General features: G+C 49.7%; 1 protein-coding gene across 3 annotated transcripts in view; it reads right to left on the bottom strand.

The window, feature by feature from the left end:
- The window catches only part of MED27 (mediator complex subunit 27), a 216660-nt gene that overhangs the window by 150536 nt on the left and 45148 nt on the right, over positions 1–20976 (bottom strand). For all 3 annotated transcript variants that reach the window (XM_029920006.1, XM_029920003.1, XM_029920004.1), the window contains exon 3: positions 7808–7938. In XM_029920006.1, the coding sequence (XP_029775866.1) occupies positions 7808–7938 (131 nt within the window). The remainder of the gene's footprint in view (positions 1–7807; positions 7939–20976) is intronic.

The raw sequence follows: 20976 nt of genomic DNA, 5'->3' as shown, positions 1-20976 counted from the left end.
TGGATGCGCGGGGACGTGAGGCTGCACCTCGGGCCTCAGGAGGCTTCCGGCTCTATTTCGTGGCAAAGGGAACCCGAACAACTGTGAATGGGCCACAAACAGCAGGGGGAGCAGATGAAATCGTGCCGTGCAGTGAGACTCTTACAAGGAGGCCGTGCGAGGCCCTGGGCTCTCCCTGCGCCCGCTCGGGGGCCGGGCGGGCAGGCTGGCCCCACGGGGCTCCGGACGCCGAGGGAGTCTTTCGTCACCATCGAGATGGCCTGACACGTTAGTGTTCTCTCTGCTCGCCAGGGTCCCCATCACAAAACCTTACAGGAGGCAGGCACATCTGTCTCTACCAACTTTTTCACCTTCGTACAGAAAAGTGGCTGAAACGCACAAACTGAAAATAATTGTGTCAACAAAACAGGGGGAGATGACGAATCAAAGAAGTGAAGACCATCCACCCCGGGGACTCCCGTCATGGGCACGTTCCCATGCAAACACAGGACCCCGAAGAGAGGTGGACACGTTTTGGGCGAAGGGGCCGGTCTCTCTCTCCGTTTCTGGGACACGGTGCCGGCCTTGTACGGAAAAGGTGAAAGCAGCCCTGAGCCAGACAGCTGACGCACGGCTGATGTGACTAAATATGAGCCTGTGGCGGGCTGGTTATTGGAATCTGATCTCTTCCTTATTAATGTGGTCCCACAATGGAGACAAAGATTTCTCCATGTTCTAGAATGCAAACAATGTTTTAATCTTTAATTATATTCTCAATTTCAGCTCTTCTGGAGAGTTACAGCCACTGAGGCCTAGGATTATTTCTTTATTACACAGCCTCTCAGTGGTATTTAATGAATATTGTTACTTAATACTTGCCAGTAGGGGAAAGAAGGATTTAGTGAGTTCCTACTCGAGTTTTGATGACTTTTCCAAAACTCAGGAAACTCACAGCCGCCAAGTTCTCTATTTCCGTTTGGGGACACCAGGTATGGGCACCTGCCCGGCTCACAAGCCCAGGCTCAGGAAGAGCCGGCCTGTGGCACGAGCACCCCTGGAGAAAGGGGCCCAGGACACGACGCTCTTCGTTTCTGAAGCTCGCAGCAATGAAGCCGTGCACTCCCCCGTCACAGCGGATTCACCGCCGGTCTGCCCGGAGGCAAACGAAAATCCAATAAAAAAGGGATGCAAAATATTCTTGTTCAAGGCTCCCGTCGCCGTCTATGCTGAAGAATTTAATATAAACTTGTCAGCATATTACCAAATTCTGTCCTCAACGAGAATACCAGGATCCTCATGAGGCAAACAGAAGCTCAAGTCGGTCAGGAAGGAAACTGGCTTCCTGCTAGGAGGCCGGGCCGCAGTCACCACTTGGCCGTCCACGTCGAGGCTTGTGTAATGGCAGAGGGAACACAGAAACCTGGGGTTCGTCGCTGTGCGGCTGAGGGGAGAAACACGTTTAAAAAAAGGTCTTGAAAATCGGCGACAGGAGCGGTAATGACGTAATGGCCAGAAGCCGAGGCGGCGGCTCCGGGTCTGGCACACTTCGCCCTGGCGAACATGGGCCTTGCCTGGTTGAAACACCGATGACCACGGGGACGCTCCCGCCCCCGTTCCTCACTACGGCCAAGGGCAGATCTACGCCGCTGCTCTGCTCGCCCTGATTCCCGCTGGTTTCGCATTAAGCAAAAGACAACACGAGCCTCTGCCTTTCAAGAACAGAGGCAGCGGTTACCACACACCTCGGAAAGAATCCAATCATCTGTACAAGCACCGCGTGTGATTTCAAGCCGATGATCTTCCTGGGAGTTGGTGTGCAAGGCGGTGGCAGGAAATGGGCCCCCGTCAGTTAAACTCCCACAGCCGAGTCAGGGGCCCTACCGAAGGCAACGTGCTGTTCAACCGCTGGGGCCCGCGGCACGCGCCGAGTCCGCACCCGCTGCCTCCTGGAACGGGGGCGGTTCTTTCCAGCAACACCTGTCCCCGCGTGCGGTTTGTGTCGTTGTTTTTGTTACTCAAACCCGAGGTAGGTCGTCCACGAACAGGAGCGTGGAGACTCCCGGCACTCTGAGAAGTATGAGATAATAACGCAACAGATGCAAAATGTGGGGGAAATGGTGCCGGAAGATTCCACAGAACATCAAGGAATACCACTCGGCGATAAAACAGAACGAACCACTGACATATACAGCAGAAACGAATCCCCAAAACATCATGTTGAGCAAAAGAACTGGAAAGAAAATACTATGTTCAGCATGACTCCACTTACGTGGAGTTCTAGAAAAAGGAAGACAAGGGTGCGGGGACAGAAACTGGAACAGCGGCGGCCTGGTGGCGGAACTGGAGAGAAGCGCGGTCCAGTCTCGAGGAGTGGCGCTGTCAAGGCTGGGGGAAGCGGGACCCCAAGCCAGGTCTTCCCCCAGGAGGCGGGGCTGGGCGAGCGGGTCTGCACGCTTCCGGGAATGAACCAGGAGAAAGGGGGCACACACGGCCCAGCGGCGCTGGAGGGCGGATGGTGCGTCCTGAGAGACCAGAGCAGAGGCAGCGGTGAAAGGAAGAGTGCCCTTAATTTTGTGTAAGCTTATTTATTACTTATTTTGAGAACAGGAAGGGACAGAGAGAGGGAGAGAGTCCCCATGCCTAGCGTGGGGCCCACCGTGAGGCTCGAGCTCACGAACTGTGAGATCATGACCTGAGCTGAAATCTAGAGTCGGACACTTACCCACTGAGCCACCCAGGTGCCCCAAAGGTGCCCTTCATTTAGCAGGCAGGACCTTCTCGTGAAGGATAATGTGGCACCAAAGAAATGGCCTGTCCCCACGACTTCCAGGGGATGGGGGGTAATATTTTTAAAAATAACAATTCTGTAAAACAACTTTTTCCCTCAAATCAAAATGAGGCCTCGGTGTGCAGAGTAAGGACACGCACGTGCTCCTGTGCCGCGGGCCGGTGCCAGCGGTGGCAGGCCATCCCGCCTGGCCCTGTGGATGAAGACCACTGCCCCAGGCTGGCACAGAAGCACGCCGGACAAGGTGTCAGGGCCCGGAGGCTGCTAAGGGAGTGCAAGCGAACACGCGCCCTCTGACGTCCATTAAGTACCCAGCTATCCCCACGCGCACCTTGTACCGCGATCCAGCCAGCCACCCTCCAGCTGGTCTCGATCCTACAGGGGTCAAAAGCCTGATCGTGTTCGCCCAGGAACTGGGGACACAGCTCCTTCTGGAAACGACAGTGCCCTTTCTGCAACAGACTTGACGCGAGCACTCGGGAGTCACAGGAGGGAGGTCGCTTCATCGGCTGACACGTGATCAAAGATCTCTCATCACCAACGACATCTTTGTCTTACCAGCTTCTTTGGAGGAGGAGGAAGAGATGAATCATTAATCCCATGAATCGCTAATCCTATGGGAACTCAGTGGCGACTCGGAGTCTTCAAAGACCGCTACTGTCAAAGCCAACTGCGTCTCAGAAACAAACAGGCTGCACAAACTTCCTGCGGTCCTGCGGGGCCTGTGGTCCCGGCGCACTTCGGCTGAGCCAGGGGTTTTGGGTAGTAGCCTTTCTGCCATCCAAATGCTGACACAAGCCAATGCAGAAACCCATCTGTCACTGCACTGACAGAGTTCCAGAGGAAAAGGGGAGGGAGCCCAGCACTGGCCCTCCGCTGCTGACAAATAAAGTCTTTCATTAGAATCCCGTGAGCCTGTGCGAGAAAGCATCGCGCTCCCTTACTGAAGTACCGCCTCCATCCTTCCCACCCGGCAGTGGGGACGCTCACTGAGGTCTGGCCGGGCCCCCGGAGCGTGGATCCCTCTCAGCACCCTGCCCGTGGCCTTCTAGAGCACGCTGGGATCATGTCTTCGGGACTTGGCACACATCCCCAGGGTTCCCTGCTACATGTGTGTTCCCGCTTCTACTCAGAGCTTCCCGAAAGCCAGAATTCTACCCTCTTCATCTCCAAATCCACAGCACAGAGCACAGAACCAAACGCTTGTAGGCCCTGAGTAAATATTTGCTGAATAAATAAGTGAGCGGGGCTTACAGGCTCAACCATTCCTCCCTTTGTGCAATGATTCTCTTCACTGGCAACTGAGGTGTGTTATAAAATACATCCGAAAGTCCTCTCCACTCGTTCCTTCCAAAGGCAGAGCCTCATCCCCTCCTCGTGGACCTCAGGCAGACTTAGAAATTCATTTCTCACCAACAGAATGGGGCGGAATGGATGCTATGTCTGAGGCCAGGGCAAAAACAGGACAGACTCCTCCTGGCTCTCATCCTCTCAGATGGCTTGCTCGGGGAGAAGCCTCCTGCGAGTCATGAGGGCACCCGAATGTCCTGTGGAGGGCGACTGAGGTCTCTTGTGGACAGCCGGCACCAACCTGCCTGCGCGAGCGAGCTACCGTGGACGAGGCCCTCAAACCGCAGTCCGACCGCCAGGCGACTGCATCCCTGGCTACATGTGATCGCGATGGAGAGACTGGGCCAGGCTCACCCGGCCACGCCACCTCAGACTCCTGATCCGCAGAACACTGAGAGGTTACGTTTACTGTTGTTAGGCCACCACGTTTCGGGGTGATGTGTTATGCAGCGGTAGATGGCTAATGCAGCCAACCCTGAGAGATTCGGGTGTTGTTTTCTAAGGGATTTCCCTAGTGGCAAAGTCAGTTTATGGTCATGTCATGCTTATAACAAAAAATGTTATAATTAGTACTGTTCTGCCGAATACAACTATAACACGGCTGATTGATATGCAAATTTTATGTTCCATAAATCACACTAAAGTCTAACAGCTACGCTCAGTAAGTGTGGAGATGTGATACAGAACATTACAATACAATCCTTTTTGAAGGCTGTTTCTTGTTTTTAAAAATAACATATGCATAGAAGTCAAGAATGATATCCATCTAAACCTTAACAATAACTTTCTCAGTGTGGCAGTATCATTATGTCTTCCTTTTCTGTTATCTTTGGGTTTTACGTACATATTACTAGTGGCCTATGTTTTCATCTTACAATATTTTATAATTCAGTTAGTCCAGCAGCTATGTCTTACTGGTATATCTATCCGTGACTCTAACACAGTAAGTAGCACATAGTAGGCGCTCAATAAAAATGCACTGACTGTCCTTTGGCTATTGATCCTGCCTCCTGGACAGGTCTCTGAGGGATCCAGGACAACATGAGCCCAAAAAGCTCAATGATGTGAAAAGGCAGCAGTCAATTTTCACAGGAAACAGGCTACTAAGTATAGGAAATCATTTCAATGTTGTATTCTTAGGACACAGTAACCACTTTTCTCTTGGAAACTAAGTATTTTGAGTGATTTATTATAAATTTATAATGACAGTTGTGAACACCTCCTTTTTTTCTTTGGCATGAGAACAGCGTCTGTTGATTGCCTTCGTGCTTAAAATAGTTTCTAAGTGTCCTCATAATAGCGTGTCACCTGTAAACAGGTTTCAAGCCAATGCAAATTAACAAATGGCGAACAGATGGACTAAGAGCTGACTTTTGTCGAGGGAGTTAGCAACAAACACTTTTTGGCTCCAGTCTTAGGGGACCATTGGAAAGTCTTTCACTTCTCGCCAAACATCTTGCCTCGGTAGACAATCCATGCAGGGAAAATGACAAGTTACAAGGCCCATTAGGCTATGGAGGGCTGAAAGTTGGAGATTTGCAGAATCACCAGATCAACATACAAGAAACAACAGATAATATTCCTCTAGAAGCTTTCTGCCAAAGGAAAAAACTCACTGACATCTCTGAAAGTCTCTGAGAAGCACGCACCTGCGCATGCAGCAGGCAGAAAATAACCTGTTGGAGGCTGGTTGGTTATCTTGGAAGCAAACATAAATTGTGAAGAAAACCCTAAAATCCTAGACGGGGTGGTGTGAGTGTCCACCGGTGAGGAGAAGACCTCCAGAGGCACCCCCTGACCTCCCAGTTCTCCACCGAAGGTCACCTCCTTGGACCACCGGATCTAAGCAGTCTCCCCGGCTCCCACCCCTCACCACCTGTGTCTTCTTTTCTAAGCACTAATGTTAACCAGAAATTATGTTACTTTGTTTAGGGGTGACTTTTTTTTTTTTTTTGGTCTTTTCCCCTCAGTAAACAAAAAGCATCAGGAAGATGGGACCACATCTGTGTTGCTCATGACTATGTCCCCACAGCCTAGGACAGTGCCTGGCAGATAGCAGGTATAATAAATACTTGCTAATCAAACAGAAGATGAAAGAGATCTTGTATAGAGGCAAACAATCAAGTCTTACCTGGAAACATTGCTCTGGGCTGGAAATTTTAAAAAGTACAGTTGATCCTTGAACAATACGGGACGGAAGTGCACGAGTCACTTACACGGGGCTTTTTCTCCAATCCAGTACTATGAGCCGTTTTCTCTTCCTTACGATTTTCCTAACAATATTCTCTTTTCTCTAGCTTATTTTATTGTAACACTACATAATACATTTAATATACAAAATCAGTGTTAATCGAGTGTTTATGGCTTCCAGTCAGTATCAGGCTATTAGGACCTAAGCTTTGGGAAAATCAAAAGTTATACACAGAGCTTTGTGCCCATAACTGTAACCCCCACACGGGTCAAGGTGTCAACTGGAGTTTGCCACTGAGGATGTAACCACAAGAGAGGGTACAGCAGGAGGGCAGGACAGGCCGGGGAATGTGCCTAGAGACCAAGCCAGGCCATTTGCTCACAGAAAAGCTATCAGCAAAGACTGGTGTGTTGGCATTTTCTTCCTTCCTTGCTTCCTTCCTCCTTCTGAGAGCGTGCACACAAGTGGTGGAGAGGGGCAGAGGGAGAGAGAATCATAAGCAGATTCCAGGCTCAACAGAGAGCCTGATGTGGGGCTCAATCCCATGAACTGTGAGATCATGACCTGAGCTGAAATCAAGAGTCAGACGCTCATCCCAAGAGCTACCCAGGCTCCCCGGGTGTGTTTGCCTTTGTGACTCCACGGTGAGTGAGCCTTGGCCTTCATCTACTACGGCTTCTAGCACAGAATAACCCAACCGGGAAATGGACAAATCACTTGTGGCATATTCGAAAGAGCAACCAATCAGGATGAATCTAACAGATATTGTGCTGAGTGAAACAGAGCTGATAACAAAAGATTACATGTCATGCGATTCCATTTATACCAAGTTCAAGAACAGGTAAAACTAATCGTTCAAAGAGGGCGGAACAGTGTTAACCTTGGGGAGGGAGGCAGCACGTGTACAGACCGGGCACCCGGGGAGGAGCCCTCAAGGGATCCGGGGGTGGGGGTGGGGGGGAGGCTGGCCACATGGCCTGAGCTGGGGACACCTGTGTGAAAGCAGTCGCCAAGCTGAACGTGTTCTGAACTTTAGAGTATCAGAGTATCTCCTATCTCTCCGACTGGGAAAAAGAAGGGCTCGAATTTCACTAGTTTAAAAAGCAAGCGGGCCCAGCACGACTCTGATCCGCCCCCCTCCCTGCCCCGATTTCTAGATGGTCCTCGGCTTTATCAAACCTTGCTCCTCAGCCGCCCGTCAGTTAAAGGACAGCCGCACTCACAGCTCTGCCGACTTTGGGACCGTGACAGGGAACTAAAGAAACGGCTATAAGGCCTCTTACAATCCTAGCTGGGGGGAAAAACACCCACAAAATACGTCATTTATGAACTGCGTCGTAACGGCTTCGCTTCAGATCGATACAAAACATGTTGCCTGCACGCTTGGCTTCTAATCTCAGCAGATTCCACTTTCAAAAGAAGGAACAGTTTCGTTAGCCGAGACCCGGCGCCAAGTGGAGTCGGCCCGGGACCAGAGAACCTGCCCGCCCCTTACTCACTGAGGCGGGAGCACGAGCGTCGTGGGCTGCGCCTTCGGTCTGCGCTTGGCAGACACTCCCATCTGGTTGGCAGAACGTTTCAGTGACTGTTGGTTCAAAAGGCCGGACGCCAGACCTGCGTGGTACTGCAGCTGTGGGAGAGCCAGAGCAGAGGGGGGAGACATGTGGTGAAAGCAGGACAGGGGCCGCGAAACTGTCCATACCCTGTATATCCCCTCCCCCGCCCCCCGCCTGACGACACGTCAAATCCCCGCAAACACAGCTACTGACGTTTTGCTTCAAGGAACGTATTTGTAGGAGGAGGAGACAAACAGGAAAGGAAACGCGGACAAGGTGTTTGGCACAGCATTACACGAGGAAGAACTGGGAACAATCAGAATGCCCAACAGTAACCAACTTGGCTAAGACAATGGGAAGACATTTATAACATCATTTTGTTGACTAAGACACAGGTCACACTGTCAATGGAGCGACATCAGAAAGGCGGTCTCCTAGATGGTAACAGTGTATTCCGAAGTAGTAGGACTTAGGGGATTTTCACTTTCTTCTTTATTTTTGCACTACTGGCCTTACGTGCTTTCTAGACATGGTTTTTTAAAGCCGTGTCATCTTTTATAATAAGACACTGAGGGATTCCTGTAAGACAAATTAGTTCTGGGAACTCTTGCTAATAATAAAAACCACGTAACTGGCTAGTCTACTCGGGTAAACTGGGAGCACAAGGTGGCTTTTCATAAACGTGTGTGGCGCACACCCCAGGTGGGCCCCGGCACTCAGAGCCACCAGGCTGCTGTCCTCAGTGAGGCACAGACAAGTGTCAATCCCAAGAATGGGCTCCTGGGTGCATGCGGGCAGAGGCTCGCCGAAGAGACCTGGATAGAGCGGTTCATTTCACTCTGCACACACGAAACTGTGATGATACGCGGGGGGCGGTAAGGAGGCAAATTCTTTAAATGGGCTCTGGGCCTGCAGCCTTTGCTTCGTTCTGGACACACTGCTCAGGACACGTCACTTTACTTCACTAGACTTAATTTAGCTACTGGAAAAGAGAAGAAACACTGCCTAATTCTAAACCAAGCAGGACTTCTAAAAAAAAATATATATATATATATATATATATCCACTGTACGGAGTTACAATTTACGTGACACGTTTCAAGCATACAGTTTGAGGAGTTTCGATCACGTATGTACCTTTGAGACTGCCCCCTCGTCACGGGGCAGATAATGCCCATCACTGCAGGGAGTTCTGTCGTGCCCAATGCAGTCATCCCCCCCCCTCCCCGCCACCCCAACACTCACCATCAGGAGCTTTTGTTTTAAAATACCACTCATCATCCTCCGTCTTTGCCAAGCGCAGCTGATAGCCAATCTGACATGTGACAGTGACTGCCATCTTCCCTGTCTAGTCCCATACTTTTGTACTTTAGATTGTAAGGGCTGTCATCAATCTCTCCGTAATAGAATTATCCTTGAAAGGTATCCCAATTTTGTACAGATGTAAATAAAACATTCAAATGTGAAAATGCGAAGCTATGAGTTTGGATTGAGACCATTTATAACATCCAATATGTTTCTTCCCCCCTTCTCAAATTAAGCAAGGTCCTTCAAACATTTATTTAGAATTAACTAAACATACAAATAGTAATTCACTCTGAAGCTCTGAATCAATTTCTTTTCAAAATGCTCTCCCAAGGCATAGATTTCCTTTGCAGAGTCAGCTACATTACAGTTCATGGTAATGAAAGTGGTGACCACCGTATCCAAGGGGCTGGGCCCCGGATGCAAAGGGTAATAACGTTCTGAAAAATAAATGGCCTAACCTAAAGCCATTGGGCAGCACACAAATAGAGAGTGAAAGAAAACAAAACCAATTGAAATGATCTGCTTCTTGAAAGTGGCTATAAAAATGAAGATATCCAGTGACCCAGCAAGACTGAAATGTCTCTGTTTGGAGCATCCATATTGCTTTTTAACAGGCTCTTGATTTACTTGGTCGATTTGCTGCGGGAGCCTTATGGGCTGCACAATACAAGACAAAGATATATCACATTCATAATAAAAATGGAGCTCTTCTCGGGGTGGAAGGGGGGGCCATGATTTGGCTCTAACAACTCATCTTAGACCAATGAATTTTGCTCAAATTTGTTTTTCTCCTACAGATTTCTTAAATGGGAAATCAATGGAAGCAAGGGACAGTACAAGTTTGAAAGACAATGTTTCAAAATGTCAGCTACTTGGGTTTCGATCCTCCCCACCAGAATCTGCAATGAGTGCAATATGCATGGGGCTTTATGGAATTAAAGGGAAAGGCGGCTTGGCCGGGGCCCCTCCTGGCTCTCCTTCTTCCCTGGATCTTATCAGGGTCCAGGCAAGCTCAGCCGTTCTGGCCCTGCTGACTCTGTCCACGGCAGACTCCTGCTAACGATGCAGAGTGGCAGGGTGATTCTGCCCACCTGGCATCATTTTGATCATTTGCTGAAGAAAAGAAACCAAAAGAGCAGAAATGCGTGCTCGCTGCTGTCTTTTAAAGGGTTCCTTTAAACCTTCTGCCATCTTGGGTATTCTTAACCTAGAGCACATCTCTAAGAGCACACGGAGACTCCTCTTCCCAAAACAACAAAGCCTGTCCCTCGCAGCTGACTCATAGTGATTAGGCGACACTTGTTAATCATCTATATGTATCCCAGTTTCCAGGAACACAGCGCCGACCGTCAAGATCTATAAGGGGCCCATTAAATATTTACGGAACCATCTTTATAATGGGAGAAAAGGTCAAAGTTAATAAAACTGACAGGCAGAGCCTGTCCAACTGGATTTATACATTATTTAAACACCAAATACTCCATTCCATGAAACAAGTTTAGATCTGCAAAGACTCTTGGAAAACATTCCCTCAGCCAATGGTTCTAAAACAGCAGAAGGGAGTTCAGAGTGAATCCACAAATTAACATTAAGAACATATCACTCCCCGAAATACTGCCATAAGTTTTCAATTACAGGTTCTGTAATATTTTCCATAAAAAATATATTTCAATAAACATACTTCGCTCCAAATGTCTGTGGCATGGAAACAACTCTATTTCAAAAAGCAACTTATCAAAGTTCTGATGTGATTTTCCTATCCAAGATCATTTCCTCCACTAACTAGCAAAAATAAAAGGAAAGAGGGTGAGAAATAAAACAACCCATTCTTTTAACTCCTACCTCTCATGGCTGTGGGGAATGGGAATGTGTGGCCAGTATTTACTTCCTGGTAAATTGCCACCCTGCAGTAACCGCTTTCTCAGACTTGTTTGGATTTGGAGAACACTCCTCTCGGTTGCAATTTTGCTGTTACCGTCAACTTCCTACTTTTCTACGACTGACCCAGGACTTTTCAGCAGGTTCACAACCTCAAGCCCTTTCACATCAACTATGTCTATCTAAGCCTGGGAAAATCTCAACAATTCGTAATGAGCGGGGGAGAACACCTCCGAGAATTAGGAAAATTTTGATTTCCTGGATATTTTCTTTAAAGCAACACTCTCTTCTTAGTGATATTAATAATGCAACAATGCCGAGTGTTATCAGATAAGGTCCCTGGAAACTCTAATGTGCAGACCGACCGCCTCTGTCATCGGTGTCCTCTTTAAAGACGCAACACTGGAGGGGGCTGCTAACAAGAGCTGCGTGATGTCACACACCTCCCTTCCCTCGCGACAAAACGCGCACCACACCTTCTCCTCTAGCTCTGGACTGTCCTCCGCTGGCTTCCTAAAGGAGGTCCCTGGGCACCTGGCTCCACCCGACGACGGTGAGGCAACGTCCCCACGACTTCGTGCATCAAACTCAACACCCTTTTCCCCCCTTGTTCTATACAGAATCTGCCTTCACACAGTCTGAGCGACGGAGGCCCGAAGTCAATGAGCTGTAATAGGTTTCAAATTACAAATAACAAGACGCACTGGGAGGAAACAGTATTAAGTTATAAACACCAGGATTCAAATGCGAAGTTTCTGACTTAAGTCTTGAGTTCAGAACACCAGAGGAGCAACGTTCTCCTTTGGGTGGCTCTCCACTTGGCTCACTGTCCTCCACGTTGGTCTCAATGTTTCTACCTGCTCCAAAACAGATAAGGGGTAACGGCTCTGCAGCGGCCAGACGTTTGAGGAGAAAACAGAAGCCAGCCCGTTACACCTAGCACATCCAATATACTAATTAAGCCAGTGGCGTTCAATTAGGCCTAGTACTTACAAGCTGAAATGTCCGCTAAAACCTCCTGGGGTCCGTGGAGCAGCGTCTTTCATTCCCAACATTATCCTGCCCACGCCATATGGCCTGAATCCCGCTCTAAGAAAACCTGGTATCCATTCAAAATTCTCAAAACTTATCAGCCAGGGCAACCAAGGTTTGATTCTCCCCACTGTGAAAATCATGATTTCCTTTGCAAAGATTCACCAAAGGCTTCTTTTGAGGGATGGGGGGGTGGGGGTGGGGGGGGTGTGAGCAGGTAATAAAAAAAAAAGTTCTCTTAACCGTAGGGCATAGTTCACATTATCTTTAAAAATCACTTTGTGTCTAATTACATGTAAGTTTCTAAGACCGCTAGCAGGGCACACCGGCACTTCTGTAACTAAGCCCTTTGGGTACGGAGTACGAATGAAGTTAAATTCTGGCTGGCTTAGACAGGGGCTCACAGGAGAAGAGATCAAGAGGCTAGGGAGACCCTCCCCTATCTCCTCCCCTAGCCCCTCCAGGCCAGCTTCCCTTCTCTGAGCACGGGGACTTGGCAGCCAGGAAAGGCAGCCTGTTATTTCCTGGTCCAGGAGTGAAGCGAAGCTGGCCGCCTGGGAGGCATTTCTTGAGGGTGCAGACCTCGGTATTGATTACTCTGTATTCTCAACGGTACCCAGGACAGTGCACTGCATACAGGAGAAGCTAATGAATTTGTCAAGTGGTAAGTGGACTGGCAGATGAGTGAAACTGCTGTGGCCTGGCCTGGCCTGTCACTGCGGCCAATCTAGAGAGCAGAATGGCCCCATCAGACAGACTTCTTAAGGCTGGCCACTTACAGAATCAAGGACACTGCTTTGCAGGGGCTCACCGTGCCGGCAGAGCCACAAGGAACCCCCTTCCTATTCTAACTGCCAAAAGCGGGGGGGCAGAGCTAAACCCCTATTCAGGCTTAAATTCAGGAAAAGGCATCTTACAGGAACTGTACTCAGAATCCTCCAAATCACAGAATTCTAACGTCAGAGACGGGCCTTGGAGACACCAACGTCCAGTCGCCTTCATCCCTGTTGTACAAGACTCAGGCTCAGAGAAGTCACTGGCCCAAGGTGATACATACCCTGAGGCGGAGGCGGGCCACTCAGGATTCACCTCCGAAGTCTTTGTCCACTGGGGCTAAGAGTGCTGCAGCTTTCTAACTGGAGACCTGACATTTGTCACCTCTGTCTCAGGAGGAGGGGAGACTGTGCTCGGGGAGCCTGGAGTTCCTAGCACGCTTGGGCCTCCTGGCCGGTTCGCGGGCCCCTTTCATGCTCGGACAGGCCACACGTCCTTCCCTTCGATAGACTCCAGTCGCGTCTCAAGTGGCGAGTTTGGGGAAACTCTAAACTCTACCATTTTAAGATCTGAATATCATTCATGGTCAAAACCTTGGAGAAAAGAAATCAAGAAACCACAGAAACCTCAATATTGTCCAAAAACCTAAATTCTGGACTCGCCGGCAACACATTTCACCCTCCTGGCATCTGCGCCGAGTGATGGCGCGGCTGTGCTGCGGCTTCGCGCTTCTATACGCCGTCTCACCATCCGCGATGAGCCCCACGCATCCGCCGCTTTCACCCGGGGAGTCCGAGAAGGTGCGCAGCGCATCACGACCCCAACGCGCAAGGACACTAGCCACGAAGCGTCACTTCCGGGGCAGGTCACTGACCAGAACAGCCAGCGTGGCTGGCATGAGGATTTTGAAAATCTCTCCCAGACGCACCCCAGCTCACAGCCCTGATCTTAGGGCGACCGAACGCCTGGCTCAGGTTACAGCCCGCGCAGCGGGAAAACGCGTATGTGGCGGGGGGCGGTGGGGGCTGCTCGGAGAGTCTCAGACTGCCCGCTTCCCCTAAGCCATTAAACCACAACCAATATTTGTGCAAAGCCGGGAGGAACACTTCGTCGCCGCTTTGAGTTGCAAGACCTTTGCCCCTCATTATTGAAATAGATTTTGTTTCCAGCTAATGAGAAAAAAAACCATGTATTACGATAATGCTCTGATGCTTGTTTTGAACATAACTCTGAGACAAGCCAGCCTGACAGTTATTATCTGTGCCAAGGAAAACAGCTACAGAAAAATACTATAAATCTAATTGTTTTGCTTGGGGTTTTATCTAAATATTAGATAATGGCGTTAGCTTCTTTCTTCCTTTTATCTCCTAACGCTTCTTTCAAATAGCCAATGAAAGAAAGAAAGAAAGAAAGAAAGAAAGAAAGAAAGAAAGAAAGAAAGAAAGAAAAAGAAAGGAAGAAAGAAGAAAAGCAACCTTAGATTTGAGCTTTTATGGGTAAATGATCTTTTTACTTGGTCAAAACAGCATCAATAAACCATAAGAAGGGAGCCTCCAATTTATTTGCCTATTTGTTCTCCGCTGGGAAGCTGGGTTTCAGGCCTTTCAATTACAGAACGGCGGGACCGGAGTCAGAGCTGTGTGTCGGCCCGACTGTGGCATCATTTACATGCTAAATGCCATGTGGGTTTCTTTTCTCCTGCACACGAACCCTCAAACGTCCAAACTTCACGAACCGTCAAAGACGCAGACAGAGAGGGTGAGTAGCAGCCTTCTACTTTCTTAAATCTCTGTGAGGCGTAGGGCCGTCTGGAATGGCTCCTCTAGGTGTCCCAGAGCTCACACGTTTATTAATACGCCTTTCTCCACAACTGCTCCTATTTACACTACAGCTGTGGGCACGTTATCAGACTTCAGAGGTGCCAATCAGCTGGAAGAGGTATCACTCATCCATCTGGGAAGACTCCCCAACGGAGCAAACTGGCGACGTGGCTAAAAATGGAGGAAGCCACCACCATGGGGACTGCTGGGAAAGGAAGGGAGCAAGAAGACAAAAGAAGGCGACGAAGGAAAGATGGCAGACCAGGGTACGTCAGGAGCTGCGTTTCTCTGTCTCTTCCTCCCCTCAAACGTCAGACCAGGCCCTCAACCTATTTACCCAGTGTGGTCCCGGAGAGCAATGTACAGGGTCATGAAGACCCCCTGGAGGCTCACCTGGCCACCTACGATGCAGGCAGGAAGTATAATTCTGATCAAGGCAAAATGCGACCAAGTTCCAATGAGAGAAGCCTAACAGATTATGAAAGCACGCACGGTGACAATGGGAGAGGACGGGACCTCTGAAGAGGGACGACATGGTGGCATTCTGTTCGCGTGTGCTCCTGTTAGAGGGAAAAGTCCATGTCACGTGGGTCATCGTGCCCTTGTCTCCAACGAAGCCTGAACCCGCCCCTTACCCCTAAACACCACATACTCCACAGAAACAGAACGCGTGCTTGACTTTCTCCGTTGTGACCAGAGAGAGAAGCAGGAGGGAATAAAGCCACATCCCGGAATGATCTCTGGGCTTCCACCAGAAATGCTGAACGCTAGTCTCTAAATGCACACACAAGGCCTACAATGAAAGTCTAAAAAAGGAGGCTCGGAATATGTCTAAGGCGCCTTCTAACATTGAAATTCTATGATGATATAAATATTTCTCTTAAGAAAACGGAGTTCTGAACCTGACTTCCTAATATAAAAACCAGCATTGGTGATATTTAAATATACTTATGAAGTGCAAACATCTTCCTAGTCACTAAAAGTCTCGACGAGGCAATTACTGAGGGTGGGCAAAAGGCTTTCACGGCGTCCAGAGCCTGGTATTAGGGGAAACCGAGTGCACTAGGGGCCCAGTGGGCACCGCATGTTTATGGACATACCAAATCCTGTGCGTTACTCTTCCCAAACATTCGCAGGGGAGGCGTGGGGGGAGAGCTGAATGTTCCCGTACAGTATCCCATCTCAGGATAGTTCTCCACCTTGCCCCTCCTCCAAAAGGGGGGGGGGGGCTCAACTGAGAAATAAATAAAATGAAAGCCACTAGACACGTGTGTGCCCCAAATCCAGATTGTGAATGCCAAGTCTTTCCTCATCATCTCCCCAGTTATCACTAGATCTCAGTCAAGAAACCAGCAAAGAGGATTTCTTTAAATGATCATCCCAGTAAATAGGAAACATGAAGAGATTATCAGCTTCTCTGCTGGGCAATAAAAATGACTCCAAGGCACCTTCCAGTTCATTCGGGTTTCACTGGAGCCTTACTCTACACATGCCAGTGTCACCAAGCGCCCAGCCTGCTCCCAGCACCTCGTCCCCTTCCGTCACACGCGGCCCCCCAGCTTCCTCCCAGAAGCCATCTGTCAGCCAGGGAGGCGATAGGCTGCCAGTCAGGGATCTGGTCCGGCCTCCCTGCACCTCGGGCTTCCCTGGGATAGGAAGTAGGAAGGGGTGGGGAAGAAGGAAAGGCAGTGCAAAGAAAGCTAGGATGGGGAATGGGAGATCCAGAACTACGATGTCAGACAAAGTGAAAAGAGCAGGAGTGCAGGGGCGCCTGGGTGGCTCGGTCGTTCAAGCGTCTGACACTTAGTTTCGGCTCAGGTCATGATCTCACGCGGTTCATGAGTTCTGGCCCTGCATCAGGCTCTGTGCTGACAGTGCAGGGCCTGCTTGGGATCCTCTCTTTCCCTCTCTCTGCCCTTCCCCTGCTCATCCACGCACATTCACGCTCTCTCAAGATAAATAAATGGGGTGCCTGGGTGGCTCAGTCGGTTAAGCATCTGACTTCAGCTCGGGTCAAGATCTCGCGGTTTGTGGGTTCAGGCCCTGTGTCGGGCTCTGTGCTGAAAATTCAGAGCCTGGAGCCTGTCTTTGGATTCTGTGTCTCCCTCTCTCTCTGATCCTCCCCTGCTCGTGCTGTCTCTCTTTGTCTCTCAAAAATAAATAAAAAATATTTTTAAAAAAAGATAAATAAATAAGCTTTTAAAAAGAGAGAGAGAACAGGAGTGGAGGAGGTGGAGGAACAGTTGTAGGGTTAGACGGGACATATGCAAAAGCCTTACGCCCAGTGCCCAGCACGCCGGGGGTGATCAGAGCTGATCTTGTGATGATCAGACGGGACTGCGCCCAGAAATTCGCCTCCTCCAACAAAGCCAGAGTGACTGGATTTTCACATAACTGACCAGAATCATCATCTTTTAATCAAATACCGCCTCCCTTCCCATGTCAGATCATAAAATGGCAACTGTAATGGAAAAGAGAAGAAAAATGCACCCTATGGGCTGTTGTAAATGAGTAGCTATCTTGAGAAGGAAGCCCAACTCAATTCCTGTACAATCCAGGAGAGCCCGTCAGCCCGCCAACTCTGAATGGGAGCGGGGGGAGAAGGGAGGGAGGGAGAGAGGGAGGAGGGAGGGAGGGAGGGGGGAGGGAGGGAAGGGAAGGGGAAGGGGAGGGAAGGGAAAAGCAATCCAGAGATTTGTTGGGAAACGCCTTCTAACACAGTGTGGAAATTGTTCTTTTCAGTCTACACACAAGCGAAATGACCAGAAAGCTGGCTCGCCCTCGAGGCCTCAACCACTCAAGTCCCGGAGTATCCCCTACACAAGCCGCGAAGCTCCCAGCCCTGGAAGGTCAGAGTCTCTGCCGTCTCCCAGGACTGGCCTCCTTCTTACAGGACCGCCGGGGCTTTTTTGTTGGTTTAAGTTCTGGCAGTGGTTGTCTCCTGGTACACGAACGTATGAGAAGTGTAAGAAAAGGCAAAGCAGATGTCAGCCTAAGTGTTAGGGTTTTCCAATGAAAAATATAGGGCTAGAGTTTTTTCTTTTAGAATAAACACGAAAACCAAAACAAAATCATACCTACTAATGGAGGGTGTGTTTTTGGTTTAAAATGAACGACACAGGTCAGAGTGAATTTTCTACCGACCCATGTGACCTAGGCACGGTTTCTACTAGTGTTGATCTCACGGAGAATGCAGGGATGTGGTCAGCCGTCTGGACATAAATCACAGGCCCTGTGCTGAACTAACCGTGTGACCATGAGTTGCCCAGCTTCCCGGGGCCTCTCTCCTTCCTCTTCTCCGACTGGGGGTAGGAAGGCTAGTCAATACACTCGGTTACTCTAGAAGCAATCTGGGACTTCACTAAGCAAAAGCAAAACCACACTCAGGGTCTTGAAGTTAGTGAGAGTTAAGTCCGTGAAAGTGCTGAGCAAAATGACCGGCACAAAATATACTCAATAAAGATTAATTGTGAGTATTAGGAACAGGCTGAGGTTGTTGAGCCATTAACAATTAGACTAAGTGTCACGCGTGATTGGGCCAATAACTGGAAGGCCTTGCTTCCGACAAAAAAAAAAAAAACCTTAGAGGAGATGGACCAGCGAAACAACAGGCCGGTTTCTGGTGGATCTGAGGAAGGGGACGTACGTGGATGGCTGGACCGTAGGAGAGTGGATGGAGCCCCTGCTTTGATCTGCAGGTTTCTTACTCTCATGATGCTTGAAGCCCTACTCGAACTTTCCAAACTCTGCTGTGAAGCGCAAACCAGGCATCCCAAATAGGGACCCGCGGCACACAGCTGGGAACGTCCAAGAAGGAATGTTGGCAACACGTCTGTCCCCAGCCACATCCACCCAGAAGATCTCGGATGTGGGAAGTAGCCTTTTTTGGCACCAGGGGAAGGAAAATAAGAACAGGAAACTGGCACCACCTCCGACATTCCGTTTTCATCCACAAAAAACGGGCTGCCTTTCCCTTCAGTCCCTGGCGCGGGAGCCTGGAGAGCTGCCGCCTGGTGAAGCCAGTCCGGGAGACTTTCTGAAACACCTTTCCTAGGGTGATCGTTACAGAATTTTTGTGTGTATATCTATCTTTAATCGTGTTCTGAACGGGAGGCCTCAAGACGCCCAGAGGGAGCTGTCTCATCATTTCAGAAGCCCCACGGGCCTAGCAGAGGCGCCTACACAGTGTTCGATAAATATTGGCTGAGAAGAAGATGGCCTGAAGGATGCAGAGGACAGTGCTGGACACGGGTGGATATACCAAAAAAAAAAAAAAAAAAAAAAAAGTTCTCTCCTTTTAGAAGATCAGGATCTGCCTAGACTGTAAGCTCCCTAAGAGCAGGTAAGAGCCCCAGAGAGCTCCCCCGTCTTCACTGCTATATCCCCAGGGTCTGGAACAGCACCTGGCTCACTAATACAAAAATAATAATACTATTAGCCAACGTGCATATAGGACTCACTGTGAACCGTTATTCTAATTCATATAATTGAATTAATCTACACACCGCTCCGTGAGGTAGGTACCATGATCTCTGTTGCACAGATGAGAAAATTGGAGCGCAGGTGGCAGGTGGCTTGCCCAAGGTCACAGAACCAGTGAGAGGCAAGGTCAGGACCGGGACCAGGACAGCCTGGCTCTGGGATCCCTGCTCGGTAACCGCTACACTATTTGACCGCTCTGGAATTTCATATGTTCTCAAGAAATATTTTTAAACACGTGAATACATAATTAGCATGACTAGAGATCCGAACTAAATGTCCAAGTACAGTAGGAATTTGGGATTCTGAATCATGCACAAGGTCCCCACAAAGAGGGGGAGGCTATGGGGCGTTCCCGGCCCCCGATTCCCCAGCTCGGTCTTTTCAGGCTGTGACGAGCAATCCCACTCAGTTCACAAACGTCTGCCGTGTGGTTCCACGGGACGCGGGGAAAACTGGAGAAGGGTCCACGCCAGGCCTCTTGGGAAGCTGGAGCACAGCCTCCCGCTGTTTAGGGTAAGCTCTGAGAGTCCCCAGCCGTGCTCCCCGCCGCAGTGCCTTTTGAGCCCCTGTCCCCAGCTGCTGCTTCCGACTCCACTGCAGCCACCTCCCCTCGCCCTTGTTCACGCCGAGGCCTCGCCTGCCGCTGTGCGAGTGTGTGAGCGTGCGTGCATGCACGCCTTTTCACCCACTCAGTGCCTGCTGGTGTCTCGCACAGGACGAAAAGAGGAGGGGACAAAAACCTGCCAGGACAGAGCATCATTTTCTCCTGAAATCTAAAAGTGTACAGGAAGTCCCGAAAGTCAACAGCTTTCTCATCGACATAAGCACCAAAACTCCTCTGACAGCAAAAACTGACATGAACTGATGTGAGTCTATTTAAATCTGAATTTATCTCACTAATTGTGTGAATAGTCTAACTTTGCTACACGATATGTGATTGCAGGGAGCTGCCCCAGACCCTGCTCGGGAAAGGAATCCGAGATGTGGCATATGAACCACAGTACCTTTCTGGAATCCAAAATATTCTAAAATCCAAAATACGTTCAGATCCCAAAAACCCTGCAACGGGAGCTGTGAACCAGGGCCATGCAGTGGAAAGCAGGGTTCCGGGCACAGCACCGTGCCAGCCTGTGTCTCACAAACTGCTGGAGGCTCTGACTTGGGCACCCATCCCTAATCCAAGTGGCCGCGGCCAGTCTAGAGAGTCACGGGCCCAGGGCACGACAGCCACGTCTCCACTGTCCCACCCCAGGTCACTGCCCCCACCCTGCCACTCCGACCAGCCACCTTTCTGAGGACACCCACACTCCTTCCCATCGCAGGGCCCCTTCCCTAGCTGTCCCCTCTACCTGGAGTACCCTTCACCCTGACCTCTGCACGCCGGCCTGGCTTCTCCTGGTGCAGGTCTCAAACTGTGCCTCACCTTGTCAGAGCGCTCTCTCTGGCCACCTAAACTCCTCTAGGCGTTTTGTCTTAAGCATAGCAGTAGACTCAGCTGGGGATTTTACATGAGTTGTTGGTTTCTTTGTTTAGTGCTTACTTCCCGGAGCTCACCACCCCCTCCCCCATTCCACACTAGACTACAACCAGCAGAGACCTTGGCCATCCCAGTCACTACTAGAGTTCCAATACCTAGAACTACATCAGTGTAAACAGTTGTAAAGAAATGCTGGCTGAATAAATGAATAAATAAGAAAACACTCAGAAGACACCTGCAGGCACTGTGTACGGCCAGACCTGCACGCCCTGCCCAAGCAAATTAAAAATCCATATTTCTCCCAAATGGTATGGATTTTTCACATCTTCTGCAGACTCCGTT

Source organism: Suricata suricatta, chromosome 13 (assembly GCF_006229205.1).
Source record: "Suricata suricatta isolate VVHF042 chromosome 13, meerkat_22Aug2017_6uvM2_HiC, whole genome shotgun sequence".
Taxonomy (NCBI): domain Eukaryota; kingdom Metazoa; phylum Chordata; class Mammalia; order Carnivora; family Herpestidae; genus Suricata; species Suricata suricatta.
The sequence above is the reverse complement of the archived record's forward strand: the minus strand, read 5'-3'. Positions and strand labels throughout refer to the sequence as shown.